Source organism: Balaenoptera physalus, assembly GCF_965194825.1.
Source record: "Balaenoptera physalus genome assembly, chromosome: 11".
NCBI lineage: Eukaryota > Metazoa > Chordata > Mammalia > Artiodactyla > Balaenopteridae > Balaenoptera > Balaenoptera physalus.
In genome coordinates, this window is record NC_138896.1 from 91,378,785 (window position 1) to 91,401,845 (window position 23,061).

The 23,061-nt window shown below is 41.4% G+C and overlaps 1 protein-coding gene across 11 annotated transcripts in view; it reads right to left on the minus strand.

Annotated features, from left to right (window-relative positions):
* FOXP1 (forkhead box P1) overlaps window positions 1-23,061 on the minus strand; it is a 590,027-nt gene that overhangs the window by 129,680 nt on the left and 437,286 nt on the right. For all 11 annotated transcript variants that reach the window (XM_082412243.1, XM_082412253.1, XM_082412254.1 and 8 more), the window contains one exon: window positions 15,828-15,926. In XM_082412243.1, coding sequence (XP_082268369.1) covers window positions 15,828-15,926 — 99 coding nt within the window. The remainder of the gene's footprint in view (window positions 1-15,827; window positions 15,927-23,061) is intronic.

Genomic DNA, 23,061 nt, shown 5'->3' on the forward strand with positions numbered 1-23,061 from the left:
TTCCCACAGTTCCCTTCATTTGCATCTATTAGTACATTTATTTCATCGTATTATAATTCTCTCTGCAGTCTCAGCTCAACATGAGGACAAAGAAATATTCAATTCTGAATTCCAGTACTAAGTAGGGTCCAGTGCACAAGAGGTAAATAATAAATATGAATAGGAATGGTAAGTGAATAGATGGGTAAATGAATGAATGAGTCAATCCTCTAGTCCATTCTCACATTTACTTCCTAGGGGCCTTGCTGTCAGGCAGAATTGCTATATCATTTCCAATAAATTTTAATACCAGATGAATCCAAGATCTTGATGATGATGATAATTACATTAATAAAGATCAAAATGAGACTCAGATCGTGTTGATGATGACAATAATAATAAAGATCAATAATCTTCTCATGAGAAGGCTATGGCCTTGGCGTCCAATAACTGTGTTCACTATCAGTTTCCCTCCAGGCGCTGCCTTGCTTTTTTCCAACATGAGGGAAAAATACAATTTTCTTGTTTTTCATACACCTTCCTTTATAAAACGAGCACTTTGCTAGATTCCCAAGCCTCTCCTCCCGAAGATGTCCTGAAGATCAAACCTAAACTTCTAGACCAGGAGTCCATACACTTTTTCTGTAAGAGGCCAGATAATAATATTTTAAGGCTTTTGTGGGATACACAACTATACCAATCTACCAAGAGAAGCCACAGTGCAAAATGCATGAGTATGGCTCTATTCTGATAAGACTTTATTTGTGGACACTGAAATCTGAATTTCATTGGAATTTTCATGTTTCATGAAACATTATTCTTCTTTTGGTTTTTTCCAACCATTTAAAAACATAATAAACAGCTTGTGAGTGCTACAAAAACAAGCTGTGGGATGTGGCCCACTGGTCTAGGTTTGCCCAGTGCTGTTCTAAAACCTGCTCCCAGCTCACGTACTTCCTATATAAGTTATAGGTCTAAGAGACACAGAGATATCCTGACACTGATGGAAACGAACCCCGCACTGTAGACAAGGAGATAGTCAAGAGCTCTGCTATCCAGCAGCTCCGGGGACCAACCAGGAGCCCAACCAGGGAAGTGTCGATTCCAAAGGAGGTACTGTGAATGGTGGAGGTGACAGTGGCCCTTATCCACCCTCCCTGGGAGAACTTCCAACTGTTGTCACCATCAGCTGAACAGACAGATGAAGCCTCAGCTGGTCTCAAGATCGTCTCCTACACCAATTTTGTCCAGACTTCTATTAGTCAAAATCCTGATGTACATAAGAGTTTCTTCAAGCCAGTTAATTATGCCTTTGATCTGCAGTTACATTATCTTCAATTAAGCATTAATACACTTATGAAGACACTCCAGATGGAGTACGACGTCTTGAAAGGATGCTCTCCTCAACCTCACACAAGCACAGCTGGCCCCAGGGCAACACAGGGCTGAACTGCATGAGTCCCCTTATTTGCTGACGTTTTTTTTTTCAATAAATACAGTCAGCCCTTGTATTTGCAAGTTTTGCATCAGCAGGGTCCAGCCAATCGTGGATCAAAATTTCCACCTGTGGTTGGCTGAATCCGCGGATGTGGAACCCGTGTATATGGAGGGCTGACCATTTTGTACTTGAGCATCTGAGGTTTCGGTATCCTTGGGAGCTCCTGGAACCAACCCCGACAAATACCAAGGGATGACGCTGTATCATACGGGCTAGCTAAGGCCCTGCCAGCCTAGTCCGTTTCCTTCAATCTCAGAAAGTTAAGTACTAGTTTAGCCATTACACCTACCGCAATGAGTGGACAGACGTCAGACCAAGAAGATGGAAAGGAAGGAAATATGGGGGTTGGGTGGCACCCCTGTGCAAGTGAGAAAAAAGGTACTCCTTCTTCCAAGAAGATGCTGTGCCGGTTCCACACCAGGGTGCAAGGTTTGATAATATGGTGCCCAGATTTCAGTCTTCACCAGCCCCTCATTCAGGCAACCTTGTTCAATGGACAATCTGTGAGATCATACCCGATCTTCTAGAGCAAAAGTCAGCAAACTCCAGCCCAAATCAGGCCTATCACCTGTGTCTGTGTGTAGTCATAGGAGCCTTGAGCTAAGATTGTTTTCATATTTTTAAATAGTTGGAAAAAAAATCAAAAGAAGAATTTTATGTGATATGCGGAAATTATACGAAATTCAAACTCCAGCGCCCACAAATGAATTTTTATTGAAATACTGCATGCTCATTATTTATGTATAGTAAGTAATTATACATGTTGTGGCTGCCTTTATATGACAACAGCAGAGTAAGTACCGCCACGGAGACTATCGCCCAAAGAACCAAAACTATTCACCATCTGGCCCTGTACAGAAGCAATGGCTGACCCCTGGTCTAAAGGAAGAAAAGAGTTAACTATTAAGCCAAGTTCCTTTTGTAGATTTCATGAAAAGTTCCAAGCAAATATGGCAGGTGAAATGGTTTCTTTCTATATACAAACATGAAACCGAGACAACGATGGAGGAAGGTCAACTTCATTACCTAGCCACCTTGACAGTACCTTTAAATGTCATCAATCAGTATGTGCCTTGCATGACTTCCAAGGGTTCATTATAAATTACAGCACACGGGCCCCTGACACGATCCAGGGGCTGTAACAGGACTCTGGTGATGTAATGTGATAAAGGCGATTTCTCTGTACAGCTCTATATGGCACAGAGCTGGACAATTTCCAAGAACTTTAATTTCCAGAGTGCCACCTCTGACTATTCAAGATAATTCCACCCAAGCACCGGGCAACCTTGAAGAAAACTTTATCTTTTCTAGAAATGCTTGTCATTTGGGTGTCATCCCCCAAAATATAAATTTGAAGCTATTTTTTTTTCCGATGAGACACACTAAATCCAGGATGTAGATTTTCCAATTAGACTCTTTTTAAACATCTGTTGGTAGGCTGCATTTAATGTTAGTTATTTGAGCAAAGCACAATTTGATTAGACTGTCTGAAACCAAGCCAAAGTCTGCAAAATAATAGCTCAATTAAATTCTGTTTTGCTTTCATTTGTCTTAGATTTTCCTGAGTGTGATACTGTTGCAAATAATCAAGTAAACCAATTCCTTTCAAACTGAGAGATTTAGGTATATTTTCCATCTTCCCTCCATGTTTATTTAATAATCGATTCCATCTTCGCTATGCTTCATTGAACTTCATCTTGACACCAAATACATTTCTGTATTTTGCCTTTAGTCTCCTTTAATTTTCTACACTTAGGAATTAAAGTTCTATGCCATTAATATTATACCTTAAACAGATTAGCAAATGTACAAAGGCAAGCACAGAGCATTAAGGGCAGTCAAACAGCACTGCAGGAGTTTTCTGATTTTCACTCCATACTTGGCAAGATTCATTTCATCGACCCAATGAAAGATTTCGGCAGGACTGACATCGGATTCTTTTAATGCTGTGTTCATGGTCTTGAAATATTCCTAGAGGTTTATGAACCTGAGACCAGTCTGCAGCCTCTTCAACTAAAGTAGTATCAATTTTCCTTTCTTTTTGGCTTAGATATTTCACTCATTCATTCATCACTCACTCATTCACTAACTCATAGGGAAAGAAATATCTACGGATTGCCTACTTTGTGCCAGGCAGGGTGCAGAATGCCACAGCTTCAAGATGTAAGACTAGGGACTAGTTCCCTTGGCTGTTACGACAACAGAGCATGAATTCATATACAATTCTGGGAAAACAAGGATAAAAGAGAGACCAGGATGGGATTTTCAGAACACCATGGCCCTCATTTATGCCAAAGTGGACACATTTAGGAAAATAATGCTCTATCACAATAATACTGGTAACGATGATGGCAGAGATGATGAGAACAGCTAATAACATTTATTAAGTATTTCTTGTGTACCCTGCACTGTTTTAGGCCATTTCTAATGTAGTAACTCAGCTAATCTTCATTAACTCCATAGGATGGGCACGTGGCCACCCCCATTTTACAGATGGGAAGTCTGATGTCTTCTCATCATGTCTGGTTAACCACAACTGACTACCAGCAAAAGGACAGTCCCTGCTGCACTGCTAAAACGCATATTTGAATAGGGACTGATATTAACTGAATTAACATATAATCTGGAGTTTAACAGGTATTCATTTTCCCTTTAAAAGGAGTTTATATAATTATGAGAAGAGCTAACTTTTCTGAGAATTTACTGTGTCCCAGGCACTGGGCAAGCACTTTTCATGCATTAATCATTTAACCTGTACAATCGCCTTCAGATAGATGAGGTAATCAGTCACGTTCTCTAGATGAGAAAACGGAAATACAGAGAAGTGAAGCTACTTTTCCAAGGTCACTCAGCAGTAAGGGTAGTGCTAGGACCTCAACCTGGGAGCCTGACACCAGAGATCACGCTATTAGTCGTGATGAGCTTCCTCTCGCCGTATTCTGAAACACAAATCTCTGTAACTCTCAACCACCTGGCTGAGTTTACATGACGACCCAGTCATCATATAAAACATACAAAACATACTGTGCCTTTAAAGACAAATCACAGCTCACTTTTGACCACAGAGAGGCAGAGCTTCAGGATAAGAATACAATTTGCGCCACCTCAGAGGAGGATATTAGGAACATATAAAAGACATGTTTAATTTTAGATAATATTTCAGTAGTTACTGCAGGATCTAGCAGGCATCCCAGAAAAAAATAATTCCAGGTCCTTCTCTACTCTGGTATGTGATCAGCACAGACTACGTCAGGTAAGTCAACCTTGGCAGGTAGAAGGCACACGTACTCCCAACTCCAGTGCCCACGGCAGACATGGCTAATCAACCACAGCGAACCTACAGAGGCCATCCTGGTTCAAGAATCCTTGAAACAGCATTCTAGGCAGAGCCATTTCATACCTAGATCAAACAGAACCTCTGTGCTCTGTCTATTCTATGTGGTTTGGATTCTTAACTTTATTTCTAGAAGAAATAACAATTCCTTTACGTTATCAAATAAAGAACAAACCGGACATAATTTCACCAATGTCTTATTAAAAGCAGCTTCATTAGGTCTGATGAAGCAGCTCTTCTGTATGCAGACAAAGGAGCGCCTGGCTGCAGATCCTACTTCCAGAGAAGATGGGAAGGAACTCGCTAGGCCGTAGCAATAGATATTAATGAAGAAGAAGCATGGGGCAACACAGCAGAGAATTTAGACATAGGAAAACATAGCATATCACAGAGCTTTTCGTTTCCTTCTGAAGAAAGCAGACAGAGACATAATTCTCTTGGACTTAAACTCAAACACAATTTAATCACCAGGGCCTTCTGCCTAAACGGCGGGCATCAAAACAAGCAATATTTGCAATTCTGGATTTGGGGGAATCGGAAATATTATCAGATGGACTGTACTTATGTCCACCTCCTGACAGAAGGAATCATGGCTCTGAATTCCCCTCCCCCCGCTCCAGTAAGAGGACTACCACCTTCTTCTCAGGTCATCTGATTTAATCCCTAACCAGAATACCAAGAAACTAGGAGAAGGCAACAGAATTTAGCCTTGGTATGGAAGTAAGAGCGGACCAACGAAAGTTCTTGAATAGCAGAGTAACTTGGCCTTGAGGGAAAGGCTGAAAGCAGTAGGTAGGCTAGGAGATCCGCACGAAGAACAGAAGATGCCCTGAGGGGGTGGAGCAGGATAAATGATCATTTTTTGCCAAGAGCTAAGCATATCCTTCCTGAATGCCTGAACCCTGGGACAAAGTAGCGGCAGGGGAAACACCAAGAAAGGAATAGACGGAAGATGCCCAGTGGAAGGAAAACAGCAGATCTGATAACGTGGTGGGGATGAGAGAAATTAGTAAGTCGACGATGACGCGTGAGTCTAATAGGGCCTGGTGACAAAAGTGATCAGTTGGATTAGAGACGACTGAAATTGCTGTGAGGGTGAGCTAAGAGAGAGCCATGAGGGGTACAGACAGGCTTGGAGTCATGGGTGCAGAGGTCCAAGAACAAGCAAAGAAGACAGAAGTGCTACTGCAGAAGATCCAAGGGACTGAGCTTCAGGAAAGGAATGAACTTGGGTTCCAGAGGAGAAGTGGGAAGCAGAAGGAGAATGGTGAGGACCAGAGGGCACTGAATTCAAGAAGTTTCAAAGAAGGCAATTTCCAAGAAGACGAGTCAGCCGAAGGACCACAGGCTGCTACGAAGTCAGACAAGTTGAGGTAAGGATGGAGACATGGGCACGGAATTGAGTGACAGTAACATTCAAGACAACGATGAGGGGAAAAGCCAGATTTGGGGGGGAGGTTAGGAAGTAAAGTGACTAGTTAAAAAAAAAAAAAAAAAGTTGAAGCAACAGACAGAATATTCAGGTTCTAAAAGCTTGATAGCAAAAGAAGGCAATAGAGGAGAAGAGCTGGGAAGGGTTGAGTCATCCAGCGTTTTTCAACTACCCGTTTAAAATCCACATTTTACCATGAACACCGATAAATACTGAGCTCTGTCTGCTTGAATGTTTACCAAATTTCCTCAGTGGGATGTAACATAAAAGGACAAGGGCTGGCAGTCTTTGCCCAATTGTGTCCTGGCAGCTTTAAATTCTACTACTTAAGTAGTTAAAAATCTGTTCGGTTGAGGAAGGGGGAAAAGTTATGAATAGAAGTCAGCAGCCCTAGACCCCTTAGAAATGACTAGCATTCAGTCTCTGTAACTTACTGCGCAATAATTTCTAACTCAAACAATCGCAACAGCAAGGCGGCCGAAGTCCACCCAAAGTTCAGAATGGGATATGTTCTCTTTAAAATTTTGAGAGCGACTAAATATGACAACCATCTGATGTATGAAAATTATTCACAACCAAAAACAGACAGTCTGGAAATAGCCGGGATGACTTCATTTAGACAGAATTACCCAAATCTGTTTCTAATATACACAGTACACATAATAAATTTTTACAATATGACAAGGAAAACAAACTTAATAAAAGTTCCCGATCTTTTGTTACACAAGCATGCTATATCCATGCTATGTTTATAATAGTTTGCTCATGATATCACAGCTCAGTAACAAAGGCCCAAGCAATACAAAAACAGTTACTAGGCATGACATCAACTCACAACTACCGTAATTACAGCGGTACACAAATTTCCCAAACTGTACATTTTCCAAACTGCTTCTCAATTTCAGCGGCTGCCTTTAGACAATTACTTGCAGAGTTGTCTGCAAGCTTTGAGTAATACCCGTCTTTCTTCTCTTTCCCAAGCGTCATTTCCCTTTAGAAAGTGCATATTTCAAGCGCAAGCACTATTTTTTAAATATGCCCGTACATATGTCCAAATTAGGAGACGGTGTGGTCTAGTGGTTAGTGACAAGCATTCGGCATCAGCAACTCTGATTCCGTTCCATTCTCTGTCCCTGTTTGTGAGGCCCAGGTGGCAGCTCAGGGAGAAGAGGCAGAATGTAATGGATAAGAGCATAGATTCCTGAGCTGGACTGTTTGGCCTCAAACCCCAGCTCTGCCACTTGTCAATGGTTTGGCCCTGAGCAAGTTAATTTCTCTATGCCCCACTTTCTTCATCTGCAAAACGGGAATAATAATGGAATTTACCCTCAGCCGGTTATTGTACAGTAGCTGGTTCCTAGAAAGTACAATTTAAGTGTTTGCTTTTTAATATTATTACTGTTATATTTCTGGGACTCAGTTTCCTGTTTGAAAACCTGGCCTAAATTATCCTGAACCACGGTGAACTGTGTACTTTTTCTAATGGTAGGGCAAGGGTTCCGTCTAGGTCCTGTTACCTGGATATAGTGAGGTTCAATGAACAAAGTTTGAATGAATGAATGAATGAAATCCATAGGTTCTGCAATACCCAATAGTGACAGAAGTAAAAAATATTACCTTGTAGCAATTGGTTTTCATCCAATTTCTCTAATTGCTTGCTTTCATGTTCCTGCAGCTAATGCTGATAAATACCTCCAACCCAACTCAAATAATAAGTGTAGGGAAAAAAGACATTGCCCTGTGATTTCAGAAGCATGCTTCTCTAAGGACCAAACTTTTCTAGCCCATCCCATGTGCACGACCTCTGTCTCACTGGGTTGCATGGTCAGCTGGCTTTCCCGACTGGGCAGGGCGCCAGGCGAGCTCGACTACCCCCATTGTCACTTCTGGTCCTTGGTGCTTGCACCAAATGCTGTTATTCTAGGCTTCAGGAAATTTTCTAACCACTGGACAGGGTCCAATGCTGTGTGCTAATGAGTTTCAGATTGGAGGACTTCACTGTGCATGTGTCAGAAAAGTGCCATGGTTTCTGGTGAGCTGGGGGGAGGGAAGAAAAGGCACACAAAAAAGGAAGAAAAAAACAGTAGTTTAAAAACGCTGGCTACTCAAATTGACAGGGAACGTGACCTCTGCACTTCATCAGAAATTCCTGCAGACTTACAAAATAAAGGAGTTTGCTTTTATCACACACTGTGAGGCTCATATGGAAAAATGGAAAACACTGCATCACTTGACCTCGGCATGGCCCCTTTCAACCACAGACGAATATTGTGTACAAAAATTCTAAATCAACTTAAGATGTTCCACAAAAAAAACCTTTAATTTTCTGCATTAGGCTTGATGATTACTATTTTGGGTCTTGAGATTTTGCTTAGAAGGTTCACACAGGAAAAGGACTCATAATTCCAGGAAGAGTATTTTCTCACTTCGGGAATATTCATGGTCTGGTCTCTGTTGGGTGGGCACATCACGGTCTACACTTCCCTAGACTCCTTGGAAAATAATGAGCAAGTCTCACTTACCCAGGGGTTTGAAAGTCACACAAGACTGAATCATGATTATTTGCTTACATTAACAGAACATTAAAACAAATTTTAAACAACTTAAGAAAACTCTAGCCATCTTTGCTTGGTGATTCACTTCTCTGGGAAGCTTTTTGCCCCCGTCAAGGCAATCAGCAGGCTTGATAGCAAGACTTCTCATCATGCTATCACCGTCTACCAAAGAAGAAGCCCTTCTTAGGAGAGTCTAACTCACAAGCTTTTTTTTTTTTTTTTTTTTTTTTTTTTTTAATGAGATTACGTTTCTTTTTTTTTCTTTTTCTTTCTTTTTTTTTTTTTTTTTGCCACACTTAGTACTGGCAACTTTAAAAATCCAATCCTTTCACATCCTCCAACTGTCATCAACATTTTTTTCAGACGATGTCAATAAAATTGATTGCTTGCAGTTCTGAATTCTGCTCTGCACATGGAAACAATATCATTTGTTTTAAAGTATTTTCGACGGGGGCGGAAGGAGAAACAGAACGTCAGCAAGCCTATCCACAACATTGGGGCGGGGTGGGGAACAAACCAGAAGCAAAGTAAATGGTCGGCTGGAAACTTTGACAAAAATTCCTGATATATAAACCCTAAACCTTACTGTTGTGCTGACTGATGTGTCTTCCTGTCAGATATGAATGATGTTTCTGGAACATTAATACGTTCATTAAATTCTAACTCCCTGTACTTAAAATATTCCATACTTTGGCTCTGAGGCGTCTTGACAGCTTTGTTGTAATCGCGTATGTGAGGCCTCAGACTACACAGTTGTTGAGATGCCTCATACCTACAAGCAATCTGTTGCTTTTACAAGTTTAATCAAGGTATTAGGGATCTGATTGTGGCACCATGTCGACTTGACATCTTCAACTCAGTTGTCTATCAGAGAAACCACTCTGGGTGGTGGCAGTCTTCCATCATGCTCAGCAACCCTACATACCTCTAACTCCCTAATCTGTAATACTACCAAATACAGCTTGGACTGGGTTTTTTTTTTTTCTCCCCCTTTTCCCGAAGCACAAGTGGACGACCAGCAAGGGTCCGACAGTGTTAGTCCTAATTACCTTTTTTTTCACTCTTGATCCTGTGGCTCTCATAATTAGTTACCTGGGGCTGCAATCCAATTTGAAGTGATGACAAGAAAGTGATCCATGAAAAAGTAATAAGTTAAATCCAATTTCAGCCTTCCTCTAATTAAATGCACATGGAACTAATGACTCCAACCCTAGCATTTCAGTGATAATGGTAATTAGCAAGGTGGGAGTTGCTCTCTTTTTCAACACTGGAGGTGTAAACCACAAGGTAAAATGGTAGGAGCACTCTTAATTACATGTGTCATTTTGTCAGCAATTTACACATTTTTGACCAGTCAAGTATGTTTTTTTTTTCTCCTGTTCCTCCCAACCTCCTAGCCCCAACAATGATTATAACATACTATCTCCATGTTCCAGCACATGGAAGCTCACAGGAGCATTTCAGGCTAGAGAATAAGAAATACTGTTTTCTTTGCTCTTGTTCACTGCTGTGATACACACACACACACACACACACACACAAACACATACACACACAGTGACAATTAGGATAATTATGCAGATCTTAGTCCTCTTAATTGAAATCCAGATATTTACAGTGGAAATTGGTTTTTGTTGGTTGGGCTTCACTTTTGCTTATGCTATGAAAAATACAATAATTTGCTTATTGATGGAAAACATGGCACTCAGTAGATGCTGAGTAAACACACACTGAAGGAGAAGCAATAATTAACTTCCTGATAACATACTGGTTTTTGGTGGTCTTAAAACACCTGGCTTGCCAGCCTGGCGTTGTCATTGCCTGTGTGCTCTGTAGCAAGTCACTTAACCTCTCGGAAGTTTCACTTTTGCTCATCCATGGAATGGTTCATGATAGTTCTACACCACAGAGTAGCCGTGGGGCTGGTCCATAAACCTTAACTATCTTTGCAGATAGGGACACATGCACGTGGTGACAAACACATGCTTACACTTCAGATAGTAGCATCACATTTGCATTTTAATGTTTAGATGCGTGTAAGCAAAGTGACCATATAATTAAATGTCCAAACTGGGATACTTTTAAGAGTGAGAGTTATTAATAAATACACTCGGTCAACAGGCATAGACTAAGGCTGTCCTGGGCAGACACAGGATCACCTTATATACAGCTGGAGTTGAAATAGCAAAAATGAGGGAACTCATTTTATCACAACTCACGTGAGGAATCTGGTGGCAAGGACAAAACACATTATTTTGGAAAAAAAATTTTTTTCCAGCAACAGTATCGAACCTGGGCAAACAGATGGACTTCTTGAGCTTCATGAAACCCTTGACGCAAAATTCTGTGTGCATGTGCATTTTTCTAGGAGGGGATCCTGTTTCTATCATATTTTTAATGGTGTGCATAATCGGAAAGACTTAATAACCATTTTAAAGCATCATTTCTATTTTATTGTTTCTTATCCAGACTTATTTTTTAGGGTTTGGGGATTCTCCAAACTTGTGTGATAACAATGAAATCTTAAAAGGTACCAAAATTTCAACACTTCATATCAATCTCATGCCAGGGATGCAAATTCTAGACAATGTTAACTGCAAACATTAAAAAAAAAAATCTGCCTCCCTCTCCTGAACTATTATGCACTTTACTAATTCAGTGCATAGAGATATCTTTTAAGGGTCAGTATTTCCAAACCATTCCATTTCACTATCTACCACATAAAATCGTAGTTTCCTTTAAAGGTTTCCTCTTACCAATTTATTCCTCAGTGAATAACGTGGAAATGATACGAGGTACTAAGATTATATGTGGCATTAATGCCAAGCAAAATGTTGCCTAAAGCACGTTTTATATAACTGCAAATAAAAATGCTAAAAAAAACACCTGCTGAATCTTGCATTTTAACTTCCTCCACTTAAAGCAGGAGTCCTCATTACCATCCTGAGCTTCCAACGGGACGAAAAGGCAGACCCTTCCAGTGAATTCCACCAGCCCTCCTTCCAGTGAAACGGCCCCCTGTGTGAGGGGCTTGCACATGAGATAAACTTGGAAGGAGGGGACGGGACAGGAGAGAAAAGTATCAGATGACTGCTTTCAAGTTCAAATTCTTTATACATGGCCTGAAATGGTGGTCAGCTCTCCTCGGTAAGCAACACACAAGGTTTACTTTCTTTCTTAACTTGAATGCTGCCAGAATACACATGTACTTTTACTTTCTTAGGAGAAAATGTGTCATTTGATTTCCTTCCAGTTTATGTCCTTGTGCCAACAACTAAAACGCTTAAAGAACCCAAATGAATTACTACCCAGAAACGGTGGTCAAAGTTCCAAAATGTGATCAATAAAATTGCTCACAAATTAATCTTCAGCCAGGAAAGTTACACATTTTCGAGGTTATGGGCGCACCTGCACTGTTAAGCATTTATTTCACTTGTTTTAGCAATCTTCAGAAGTATATAAATATTTATAAAAGGAAGCCTACTATTTTTACTCACATATAATTTTCTTTCTGTGGCAAAACCTGGTTAATTCTTTCACAGCTCAAGCATCCTGCAGGTAGGGTCTGTCTCCTAGACATTTTTACATCTCTGAACAGCAGCTTGATGCCCTGCAAGTTGCAGCTGTTCTAGAAACGTTCACTGAGTTGCATTTAATTAATTCAGATCCTTCTGAGGCTGAATTTATGATGGGGCCAATTTCCAATTTTCACTTGTACCATTCATAAAAAAATTTGCAAAGCAAATTAATAGACCAAATAAGGAGCTATTTAGGTTACTAAGTAGAATATTTTTCAAGAACTTCAGAAGCAATATCTATACCCGATTCATGCCTTCACCATAAACTACAATGTCACCCAAGAACGCGACCAGTTCGGATTTAGTTCAGTATGTGTATCTGCAAAGAGCGTCATGTCTCACTTATTTACTCTCATTTCGCTGAAATTAGTCCAAATCGGTGATGTTTGACTACATTTTGTGATCTCTGTCGAGTAACCACTTATAGCCTCCTCTAACTTTCCATTTTCTTTTGTTTGTATCATCAGCCTGTGAAACTGGAGAGCACTGCCAAACATAAAGCAGGGAAGTGTGAGATTTGCTTAAAATATGAGTCACAGTATATTTGGGGATTTGGGTTTCTTTTTTTTTTTCCTCAAGCTATCAGCAGATCAAATCCTTCTTCCCTGTCAAGCCTTGCTCTATGCGGAAGATCTGAAATTTGCTAAAATAGGTCTCTCGGTGTAGAAGGAAGGGTAAGGAGATCAGAGAGGAACACTGTTAAGATTTGCTGTAGGATTTCCCTTTCATGTCAGAGCCGCTCTGGCTGAGATGCCCCAGCAAGGACATGGCTCGACAAGATATATTTAAATGTGAAGGTTATTCCTTCCATGAATCACCAAGTCTACCTAAGTATTTTTATAACAAGGTAATATGCCATGTGGCCTAGGTTAGTAATTTTTCCTCTCTGTTTGTGGAAGGCCAGCCAACCCAATAAAACTTAGTGAATTTGCATGACCCTACCAGGCAGCTGAAGAGACAACAGTCTATGATGCACTTGCATGTGTGTACGCACGTACGTACACACACACACACACGCACCCCCCACAAACACACACACAGGTCAAGCAACTCTCCCCTCCCCCCAACCCCGGAATCAACTCTTAAAACTGGTCTAAATGCTTTGCTTGTCAACTCTCCCACTGAGGGGGCAGGAAAGGACTCAAAACATCTTCTTTAGCAAAACCAGCATCCAAGATGGCCCCCTCGCCCCACACTTTTCATACAGACTGAAGTGCTCAGTAGAATGCATTAGGCTGGTTTTGACACTGTCCTTTGCCAAGAAAAACAAAGCCCTCTGTATCATACTCTTCTGGGGGCTAAAAGCCTTATAACGGGCAAGAAGAAGAAGAGCCCTCCAAAGGAAATCCCCTAAAACTTGACTTCATATACTTAGCCCTAAAGGAACTTCACTCACCTTGGAAAAGAAGTTACCTAAAAATGCCCTATGTTTTTTAAGAAGCATCTAGAAAATAAGTCTAGTCGAAAAGATTACAGATGATATTCAATACTGAAGAGCAGTTCATTAGACCATGTATGTGTGTCCTTTTTGAAAATTCTCTCTAACCAAAGCACTACGATATGTGAGATTCTGCCCCCCAATAATATATTGTTATTTTTCCAACGCATTCGAGGTCCGATCAATTCAAGAGGACTCATAGTATTTTTTAGGCTGTGAGAGCTCCAAGGGGGAGGCAAAAAGAATGGACAGTCATTTGAATCACTGAATGACAGGCTGGGCTAGCTCCCTGTATACATTAATAAATTAGAATTTTAATTGTGTCTCTGTCTGCAGGAGATGCCCCAGTACTTTAATATGTACCAACAATTGGCTATGTTCTGGAATCTGCAATGTGGCCTCCGCTGCTGACCTCTGAAGCACAATTCCCAGTCTGACTACGGAAACTGTTCAGTTTGATCCTTTCAACTTATTTGAATCCTGACAAATAAGCTCACAGCTGAAAGGTCAACACAGTCATATTTCATCCTCCAGAGCTGTTCTTAAGACATCTGCACAACAAAGCACTGCTTATAGCACCTGACGTGGGACCTCAGTGACACTGGACCTCATTAAAAATGTCCCCAGCATTCACACACATGAAAAGGCATATGGGTTGGTGATGGCTGACCAAATAAACTGCTTTTGGAAGTGTTAGTAAACAATGCACATTGTCATTCAACTCTGCCAGTAAAGTGCTGCTATCATGCTGAACTTCCTCTAGACGGTGACAATTTCCAAGCAGACGTAGAAGCACCAGAACGTGTGGCCCAAGGTCAGTTTGATCTCTGTAGGATGATTTGGGTGCTGGTATACTGGTTCTCTCTGATCTGAGAAGAGTCAACCCAAGCTAGAATTTGGGTTGACCTTGTGATCATCTTAATCGGCATCAAGTTATACCCACCAGCTCCCACTTACAAATTCCTCTCCAGAATGCCCAGCGTGGGAAACTCATCTTTGCTTCCCATCTTGAGGGATGCCCACTGTTAGCTATGTAAGTAGTTGAGCCACCTGGTACCTGCCCTGCAAGTGCCCTCCCTGTCCTGGACGGGAGCATGGGCTACTCCATGTCAAGTTTCTTTAAAATGTCTATGACAATTTTCTACTCCAAGTCAAAGATTCAAAGTAGATTTTTATGAACTCACTCCTTCCACTCCGCTAACCCCTGCCCTCAATGTGCCTGAAATGAGAAGCTGCCAAAACGGTCTTTTTGAGTATCTTTACATAAAAGATGCTTGCCAATCTTTATCAATGATTCAGAAATATTTGGAAAACATCCAGTGAATAATGGAGTAGGTATTACATTCATTACTAGGTGTATTAAAAAATACAGTATCTTCCTTAATCCCAATACGTTCTTGACAGTATTGACATTTTGGGTTGAATAATTCTCTCTTGTGGGATACTTTCCTGTGCACTGTAGGACGTTCGCAGCCTCCCCGGTCTCCCTCTACTAGATGCCAGTAGCACCCATTCCCCCCAAGTTGTGAGAACCGAAAATGTCTCCAGACACTGCCCAATGTCCTTTGAGGCGTAAAAGCACTCCGGCTGAAAACCACTGCACTAAAGTAACATTTGTGTGTGTGTGTGTGTGTGTGTGTGTGTGTGTCCCATTTCCAGACAGATCACAAGAGAATGAGTGACATATGTGAGCACTATGGACTTTTCCTCATTGGTAAGCCGCACTGCCTAATAAGCAACCCATGCCAACAACTCCTCCGCCTCCAATTAAATGGTCTCATTAGATTTGCTTACTCCCAACAACAAAAATGTTGGTTGAACAGACATTTTCCCCCCAAATGTCATGTTCTAGTGTTAAACAAAAAAATGAAGTTTTTTGCAGAAGATTTCCTTACAGGATTTGCAATTCTCAACACAATCCACTTCTGAATGGCTTATCAGCTGTCCCAAAGTGTATCATCAACTTAAAGAAAAAAAAAGAAGAAGAAGAAAAAAAAAAAAAAGACTTGCTACCTGAAGGGCTGGTTGTTTGTCATTCCTCTTGGGAGACTTTAATCCACTAACTTGCTGCTGTTGCTGCTGGAGAAGAAGCTGTCTTGCCACTTGAAGTGCCTGCAAGGAAAAATGGAAGGAAAACGTTTGTGTTACTACACAGGTTCAGGGCCTCCTTCACAAAAAAGTATTCTAGGAAGGACACATGAGGATGAGATCTTGACTTTTCCATTTCCGGGCAAATGAAACAGCAAACCAAACTTCCCACCAGTCTAAGTTGGAAAACTTTCCAGAATGTGTTTACGTTTTCTTAGAGTTAGCCAATTTCATCCACAGTTCCTCGGGCGTAGCAGTCCATCTGAGCAGACACTTGATTCCTACCATAAATGTGACATGAAATGTAGAGTATGAATGATTGGGACTTTGAGGAAGGAGGGCAGAGAGAGGCCAGGAAGGACCTGGGCAAAGCCAGAAACTTCGGAGACAATAAAGGGCTCTTTTCAAAGGTACCTTCATACTCCTCCAATTCTTCTCGTGGGAGCTAGGCAACTCGAGTTGAAAGTAACACTTTCACCTCATTTGAGTCCAAATAAAGAGGAAAAGCTAAGTGGTGGACCACACTTGTGGGTAAAGTTATTTGTGAAGGAAGATCAAATCAGGGTGACCTTGATGGACTACGTAAGAAAAAATCTTGGCCAATCTGACCTCTAAGTCCACTCAAAGGGTACCTTATACGCTTGTGAATAAAACTGACTGTGTCAAACACAAATGGGTCCTTCTGAGCTTACACCATGGGCTGGTTTTTATTTAAAGCTAGAAACTGGGGAGGTGCTATCGACTGGAGATAAAACCAAAGGAGAAAAGGAGACTCCTCCAAAGGCAGAACACTGACCAATGACTGACCAATCTTTTTCGAAAGCTCAAATAAAAAAGTATGTCATCAATAAATTTTCATGCAGTCATTCAGTGACAAAGGACTTAATAGGAATAACAGCTAGCCCCACCTTTCCAAAGAGGACAGCAGGATTGGCAACAGAAAACTGAAATTTGCAGACACTGTGCTAGAAAATCACACGAGAAGTTACATTATTTGAATCAATTCAGCTGAGAACCAAAAATGTACATATGGACAAGATGTTGAGAAGGCTCGTTAAATGATGCGCCTGGAGTTTAGAGACAAAACAAGATTTACTGGGGATCACATCAATAATCATTGCTACATGATAACTCATTATTTGCACCTGAAAGAAGATTCACACAGAGACGTGGTCAACGTATCGAAAAGATCTGACACTATAATCTTAGAAAGTGTGAAAAATGGGCTAATGATGGTAGTGTGTTCCTCAAAGAGGAACAGATGTCATTTACATAAGAAAACAGTGTTTATAGTTCTAGGAAAAGTTAGAGTGACACGGTGCAGTGGGGAAAGGCAAGATGGTACGGGGTTTCCCGTGCAGCAAACTCAGAGGAAGGGCAATGAGAGTGGTCAAGGGGACTCCTGTTCATGAAAAGATGCCTAAAAATGTTGAATCAGCAAGAGGAGTACTTCTCCTCAAAGGACAATCTAACTAAACCGAGCTCATGACTGTACCGTTGTCACAAAGAATATTTTTAAGACGCTATGTAAGGTTGCGTGGTGGCTTTGTGCCTAAGAGGTCCAGAGGGAGGAAATAAAACATACGCACAGATAAAGAAACGGGTGACAAAGAAAAGATCTTGGGAAAGACGGACCCCTCCTATCTCACCTCCCTACTGCACCCACCCTTCTTGTCCCTTCAGTAGCCTTCTGTCTACTGAACTCACCACGACCAGCCCTTCAGATGGAACGGACAGGCTATTTCATCTGGGAAGGGAGAGGCATGTTCGAGAAAGCCTGCCTGCAAGAGCCTTGAGAAGAGAGGCTGTCTGAGAGGGGCATCTGGAAGCCAAGACGCCTGGGAGAGTTGCCTGAGACTCCAGCCTGCTGTCTCCGAGGAGGATTCACCACCATCACTGGACTCCGGGTTTCCTTGTCTCCTTGGAGACGCTCAGTACATGCGTAGGTGTAAAAGTGGGCAGAGTGAAGATTTCATTTATATCATATAAGAAAAATAGTCCCGTTGCAAGGTGCCTGCAGGAGCAAGAGCCTCTCCTCCTACTGTGTACGTCCTCTTAGCTATTTTCCATGAAGGTTTTGTGGCTTTTTAATGTAGGAAAGGGAACTGTTATATATTTTAAGTGCTACCTTCAGAGCTCCCAGAGTCATAGACTGATCAGCCAAGAAGGGTCTGGCTACTGGTTGGAAAGGCAGACAGAAGGTCTGTAGATGACAATGAAAAGATCGTGCGGAGAAAGATACGGCAGGGAAGAGGAGAAAAGTTAGGTGCATTCAAGACCAAAACAGAGCAAGCAAAGGAGATCAGAGTAGCGGCAACTCCGCAGAGTCACAAATCTATGTTGAAATAATTTACCACGTTTCACCAAATACTTGGAGAACAGGGACTCAATTTTCAAGTACTCAAGTCTCAGAGAATCTATACAGTGAGCTCCTCATTTAAGCAAAAGACATACTAATAAGTGTCCTTTAAAAAAATGTACATACACACAAACCTATTCTTATATGAGCAAGTTCTCATAAACGCACTTCAGCAAAAGAAAGTATAGGACTCAAATTTAAGTTTGCAACAAATGTTTACTGAGCTGGCTCTATACATTTCAAAATTAGCTACTGGAATCCTTGCAATTTTTCTGCTGGGTTGAAGGAAAAAAAGTCATTTATGTGTGTAACATCTTTTTCAGACCCAACATGGGGGAAATCAAATTACATAATCGCGTAACATCCAGCCCTTTCACAGCATTTCAGACAAAGCCACACCAAAGAAGATAATTAAAGATAGAAGCACAGGGCAGAAAAGGTTTAGACTTCTATGAACACAAGGGAAATTTCAGTCAAACTACTGAAGAGAGAACAGATGATGAAGATGTGTAAACTGGCCTCCAAATTTCACCCTCAAAATGAATGCAAACAGGTAAAATAACTTCAAATATTTGGGATGGAGAGACAACCCTAGCGCAAAGAACATATTCATCTTGAGGGACTTCCCTCATGGCGCAGTGGATAAGACTCCGCGCTCCCAGCGCAGGGGATGCGGGTTCGATCCCTGGTCAGGGAACTAGATAGATCCTGCGTGCTGCAACTAAGAAGTTCGGCATGCCGCAACTAAGACCTGGCGCAGCCAAATAAATAATCTTTTAAAAAATATATTAAAAAAGAATTATTCATCTTGATATGAATTGTTATGAATTATTCCATAATAATTCCCTGGCCTCATCATGAGTATGAGAACAAAGTTGGGGCAAAGTACTAACACTTCCACACCTTCCGAAAAATCAACTAAGGTCTCAGCCAGAATTTTAAACCTAATTTATTAGAACTTATAAAGTGCTGTGAAATCAATCACTAAAGGGCATTTGCTTTTCTGATTCCCATGATATTTTAATCACTGTAATCTAGATTTTAAATCGTCACAAAAAAAGAAGAGAAATAGACCCTTAGTGCACCAGACTATGTATATGACATTATAATACAAATCCCTTTTTTTTTTAAAACATCTTTATTGGAGTATAATTGCTTTACAATGGTGTGTTAGTTTCTGCTTTATAACAAAGTGCATCAGCTATACATATACATATATCCCCATATCTCCGCCCTCTTGTGTCTCCCTCCCACCCTCCCTATCCCACCCCTCTAGGTATCTACCATGTGAGTCAAAGATGCTTATCGTCATATTCACTGCTGGTCAGTAAAAAATTTGTAATGACTGATGGGGTCCCCTTTGGGAATTGCACCACGGACCTACATCCACTTTGTTTCCTATACATGCTGACTTGATAGCCATTTTTACCTGTTCCATGCATCAAAATCATAAAAACCAGATTCATGTCTTTCATCTCAGATTCCACTGCCTAAACCTCAGAGGTGTGTCCCAACACGACTAAGGAGTGAGGACGGACTTCTCTTATTTTTATAACAGTTTCTCAATCATGATTGGAGCAAGGTCCCTTAAGATATCCTGTTTGAAGATACAAGTAGATCCTTTAGCAGCTATAGAATAATAAGATTCAAGTAGATATTTTGTGTGTGTGTGTGTGTGTGTGTGTGTGTGTGTGAACGAGAGAGAGAGAGAGACAGAGAGACAGAGGGAGAGGGAGAGAGAGGGAGGGAGAATATGAATAAATAAAAGAATTTCCCTTGTAAGAAGCAAGGATCAACTGTGACTCAAGTTCCAGACCAACTGCTTGTGTAAATAACTTAAAAGGTTCCATCCAATCTCTGGAGACCTTTTACTCTTGGTGGTGGTTTCCTGGGCTGGGTTGAGTCAACACTTCCTTTAGAACAGATGTGACAATTGCCTGGCCCTGGATAACGTGGTGCTGTACTTGACTGCTAGGCTGGAGTTACAGTAAAGATGCAGTTCGAAGATGTCAGTGTGAAGGCGAGTGATAAAACCAGGCACTTATGGCTCAGTTGCACACAATCCCGTGTATTGTCCTTCAACAGATGAAATCAATGGCCCTGTGAGCTAAGAGGAGCCAAGGCATACACTGGCTCCCTCTCTGCCTTGGCTGCTATCTATGCCCCGATCTGCCCAAGGGGTTGAAGTCTCCTTGTGGTCAGCACGCCACGGACCCCAGCCCGAGCTGGGCACTCAGAAGGTCAGGGGGACTGGTGCTGGGTTGCTAGTTTGGCAGCACGCTAGTTAGTTTCATGGTGACTGGGGACCTGGACAGTTTTGACACATCTTCCATTCTTCTGGTTCCAGATGACTTCATTCTCATCAGTGCCTGCCATTCCTTGTAAATACGTGCCATCTGTTATTTACAAATTACATTTTACATCAGCATGTTTGTAACTTTCGAGCTATTTACATCTCAAGTTCATGGCAGGTGCTTATATTTGGGGGGTGAGGCATCCTACGAGGTATGCTATGTTTAGCGTGTTGATCAAGGTAGCCAATGTTCAAAAAACATGTTTACCATATTTTAAGAAATACCAATGTGTTTACATAAAATATGGTTTAAGTAAACATGCACACATACATAAAGCAACCCGGTAGGAGAAAACAGACAATTTTTTTTACATAACACACTTGGTGATGAGACCTGAGATCAGTACTGATACATGGAGGTCTTCAAAAAATATGAGGCACTGCAGCATTTTAGGTCAAGGGTCAGCAAACTTTAGCCCAGGGACCAAATCCAGCCCATCGCCTGTTTTTGTCCAGCCCATGAGATAAGAATGGTTGTTACTTATTTAAACAGTTGGGAGAACAACAAAAAAATATTCCGTGACATGAAAATCACATGGAATGTAAGTTTCAGTGTCCACAAATAAAGTTTTATTGGAACACAGTCACCTTCATTTGCTTCCATACCACCCGGCTGCTTTTAGGCTACAAAGCAGAGTTAAGTACTTGTGACAGAGACTGAAATGCCTAAAATATTTCCTATCTAGCCCTTTACAAGAGAAGTTTGCCAGCTTATCTTAGGCGGCTATCTGTATTCTGAGATTCTCATAAGATTCCCCTGGACACAGTTTTACATAAACAGAGCTTTCAATCATTTGGCCAGAATAATTTTAGAGTGGAGCTCAGATGCAAGGATGTTACTAATTAGCTATTCTTAAGGCTCAAACTCATTTTTGATTTTCTGAGAAGGAACTGGGGCAGGAACACAAAATACATCCACGTACTCCTCTATCTGAAACCATTTCAAACTACTTGCGAACGCTGAACGCATGTTTCTTCTTCCCACAGGTCATTTATAGCAGTTCAGAGTGAATCTCATTCTAGTGCGAGGTTTTCAACGTGCCCTATTGGCCAGTGGAGAAGGGCTGGTGACTTCCTGTCTGCCCCGAGAAGCTGTCCCATCTCCAGCTTCAAAGGCTGCTCTGAGTCAGTCACCCTTCCTCTGGTTTCTTTTCCTAGACTCTCCGCACCCCGCAAGATCAAACCTGTTTCTCAGATAATTTCACAGGCTAATCAACAGTCACTGCGTAGATGAGGGTGGAAGGAAAAGCCAGCAATAAAAAGCCGCATGGGAAGCTTAGTAGGAAAGAAGACATGTTCTCTCCTCTATTTCTCAACCTCTACAGACACCTCAAGTCCCGCCAGAGCACCTTCTCCCCCTACGCTAATTTGCTATCTTGGCTCAACTCCAGCAACTAGCTACCATCTAAACACGAATGCTCCTCATGGAACCCAATCTGACAGTTGCTCTGGAGCAAGACCCAGAAATAAGTATGCAGGGAAACTCCATCACCCCCTTGCTTTGGACACGGTAAGCATTCCAGTGCAGGATGAAAAGCAGGTTTGTGGGTTACTTTAAGAAAAGAAATGACGGTGGCTGACAGAACTAGAAGCATTTGCACAGAACCAACAACATTCCAAGGCAGTGAGTTCTCCAACAAGAATGCAAAAAAAAAAAAAAATATATATATATATATATACACACACACACACATACATATATATGTGTATATGTATATAATTTACAACTAGAGCACTTGGTTATCACAGGAGAATGGAAAAGTGAGCTAATCTCACAGAGGGATTTCAGTGATTATGAATATGAAAATATTAGATGCCCAAGGAAAGATTCCAATTCTAACGACTGTGTAAATATTAGATACCCAATGAAAGATAGCACTATAGCAGACCCTCAAGTCATGTTACTGGTGACATAAGTAAACAACAAACGAAAACATACTTTATCAGGACTTTAATGCACAGAGGGCAACAACCACCAACAAAAAATCATCAGAGAGCCTTTAATTGTCTCTTTGCACCAGTCACTGTTTGGTCTAATCTGTGATACTGCAAATAAGGGTGTAGACTCTGAGCATTCATTGGTAGGCGATTCACTTGACTCCACCCCCCAAAAGTAGGCGGGGCCGACAGCAATGCCTTAGATCATTTGGGACAGTGGATCTGAATCCGTGACCCAGACGAGAAAGGTTCTACGGAGCATCCCCCATCCTCAACAGTTCTGACAGCTCTATAAAGTGTCCTACACTTTGAGGGCATTCCAGCCGATATTTAGAGAGCGCGTGGCTTTCTCCAAATGTTCCACAGCCTCTGCAAGTGAGTTTATGAGACAACAGCTGGAGAGACGTGGTGAAAAACTGGAGCAGAGACCATCTCACTCCTACGACTCTCCAAAACTACGTGTTCAAGTTAAAAGCAAAAGGGACAGGAAACAGAAAAGTCAAAGTTCC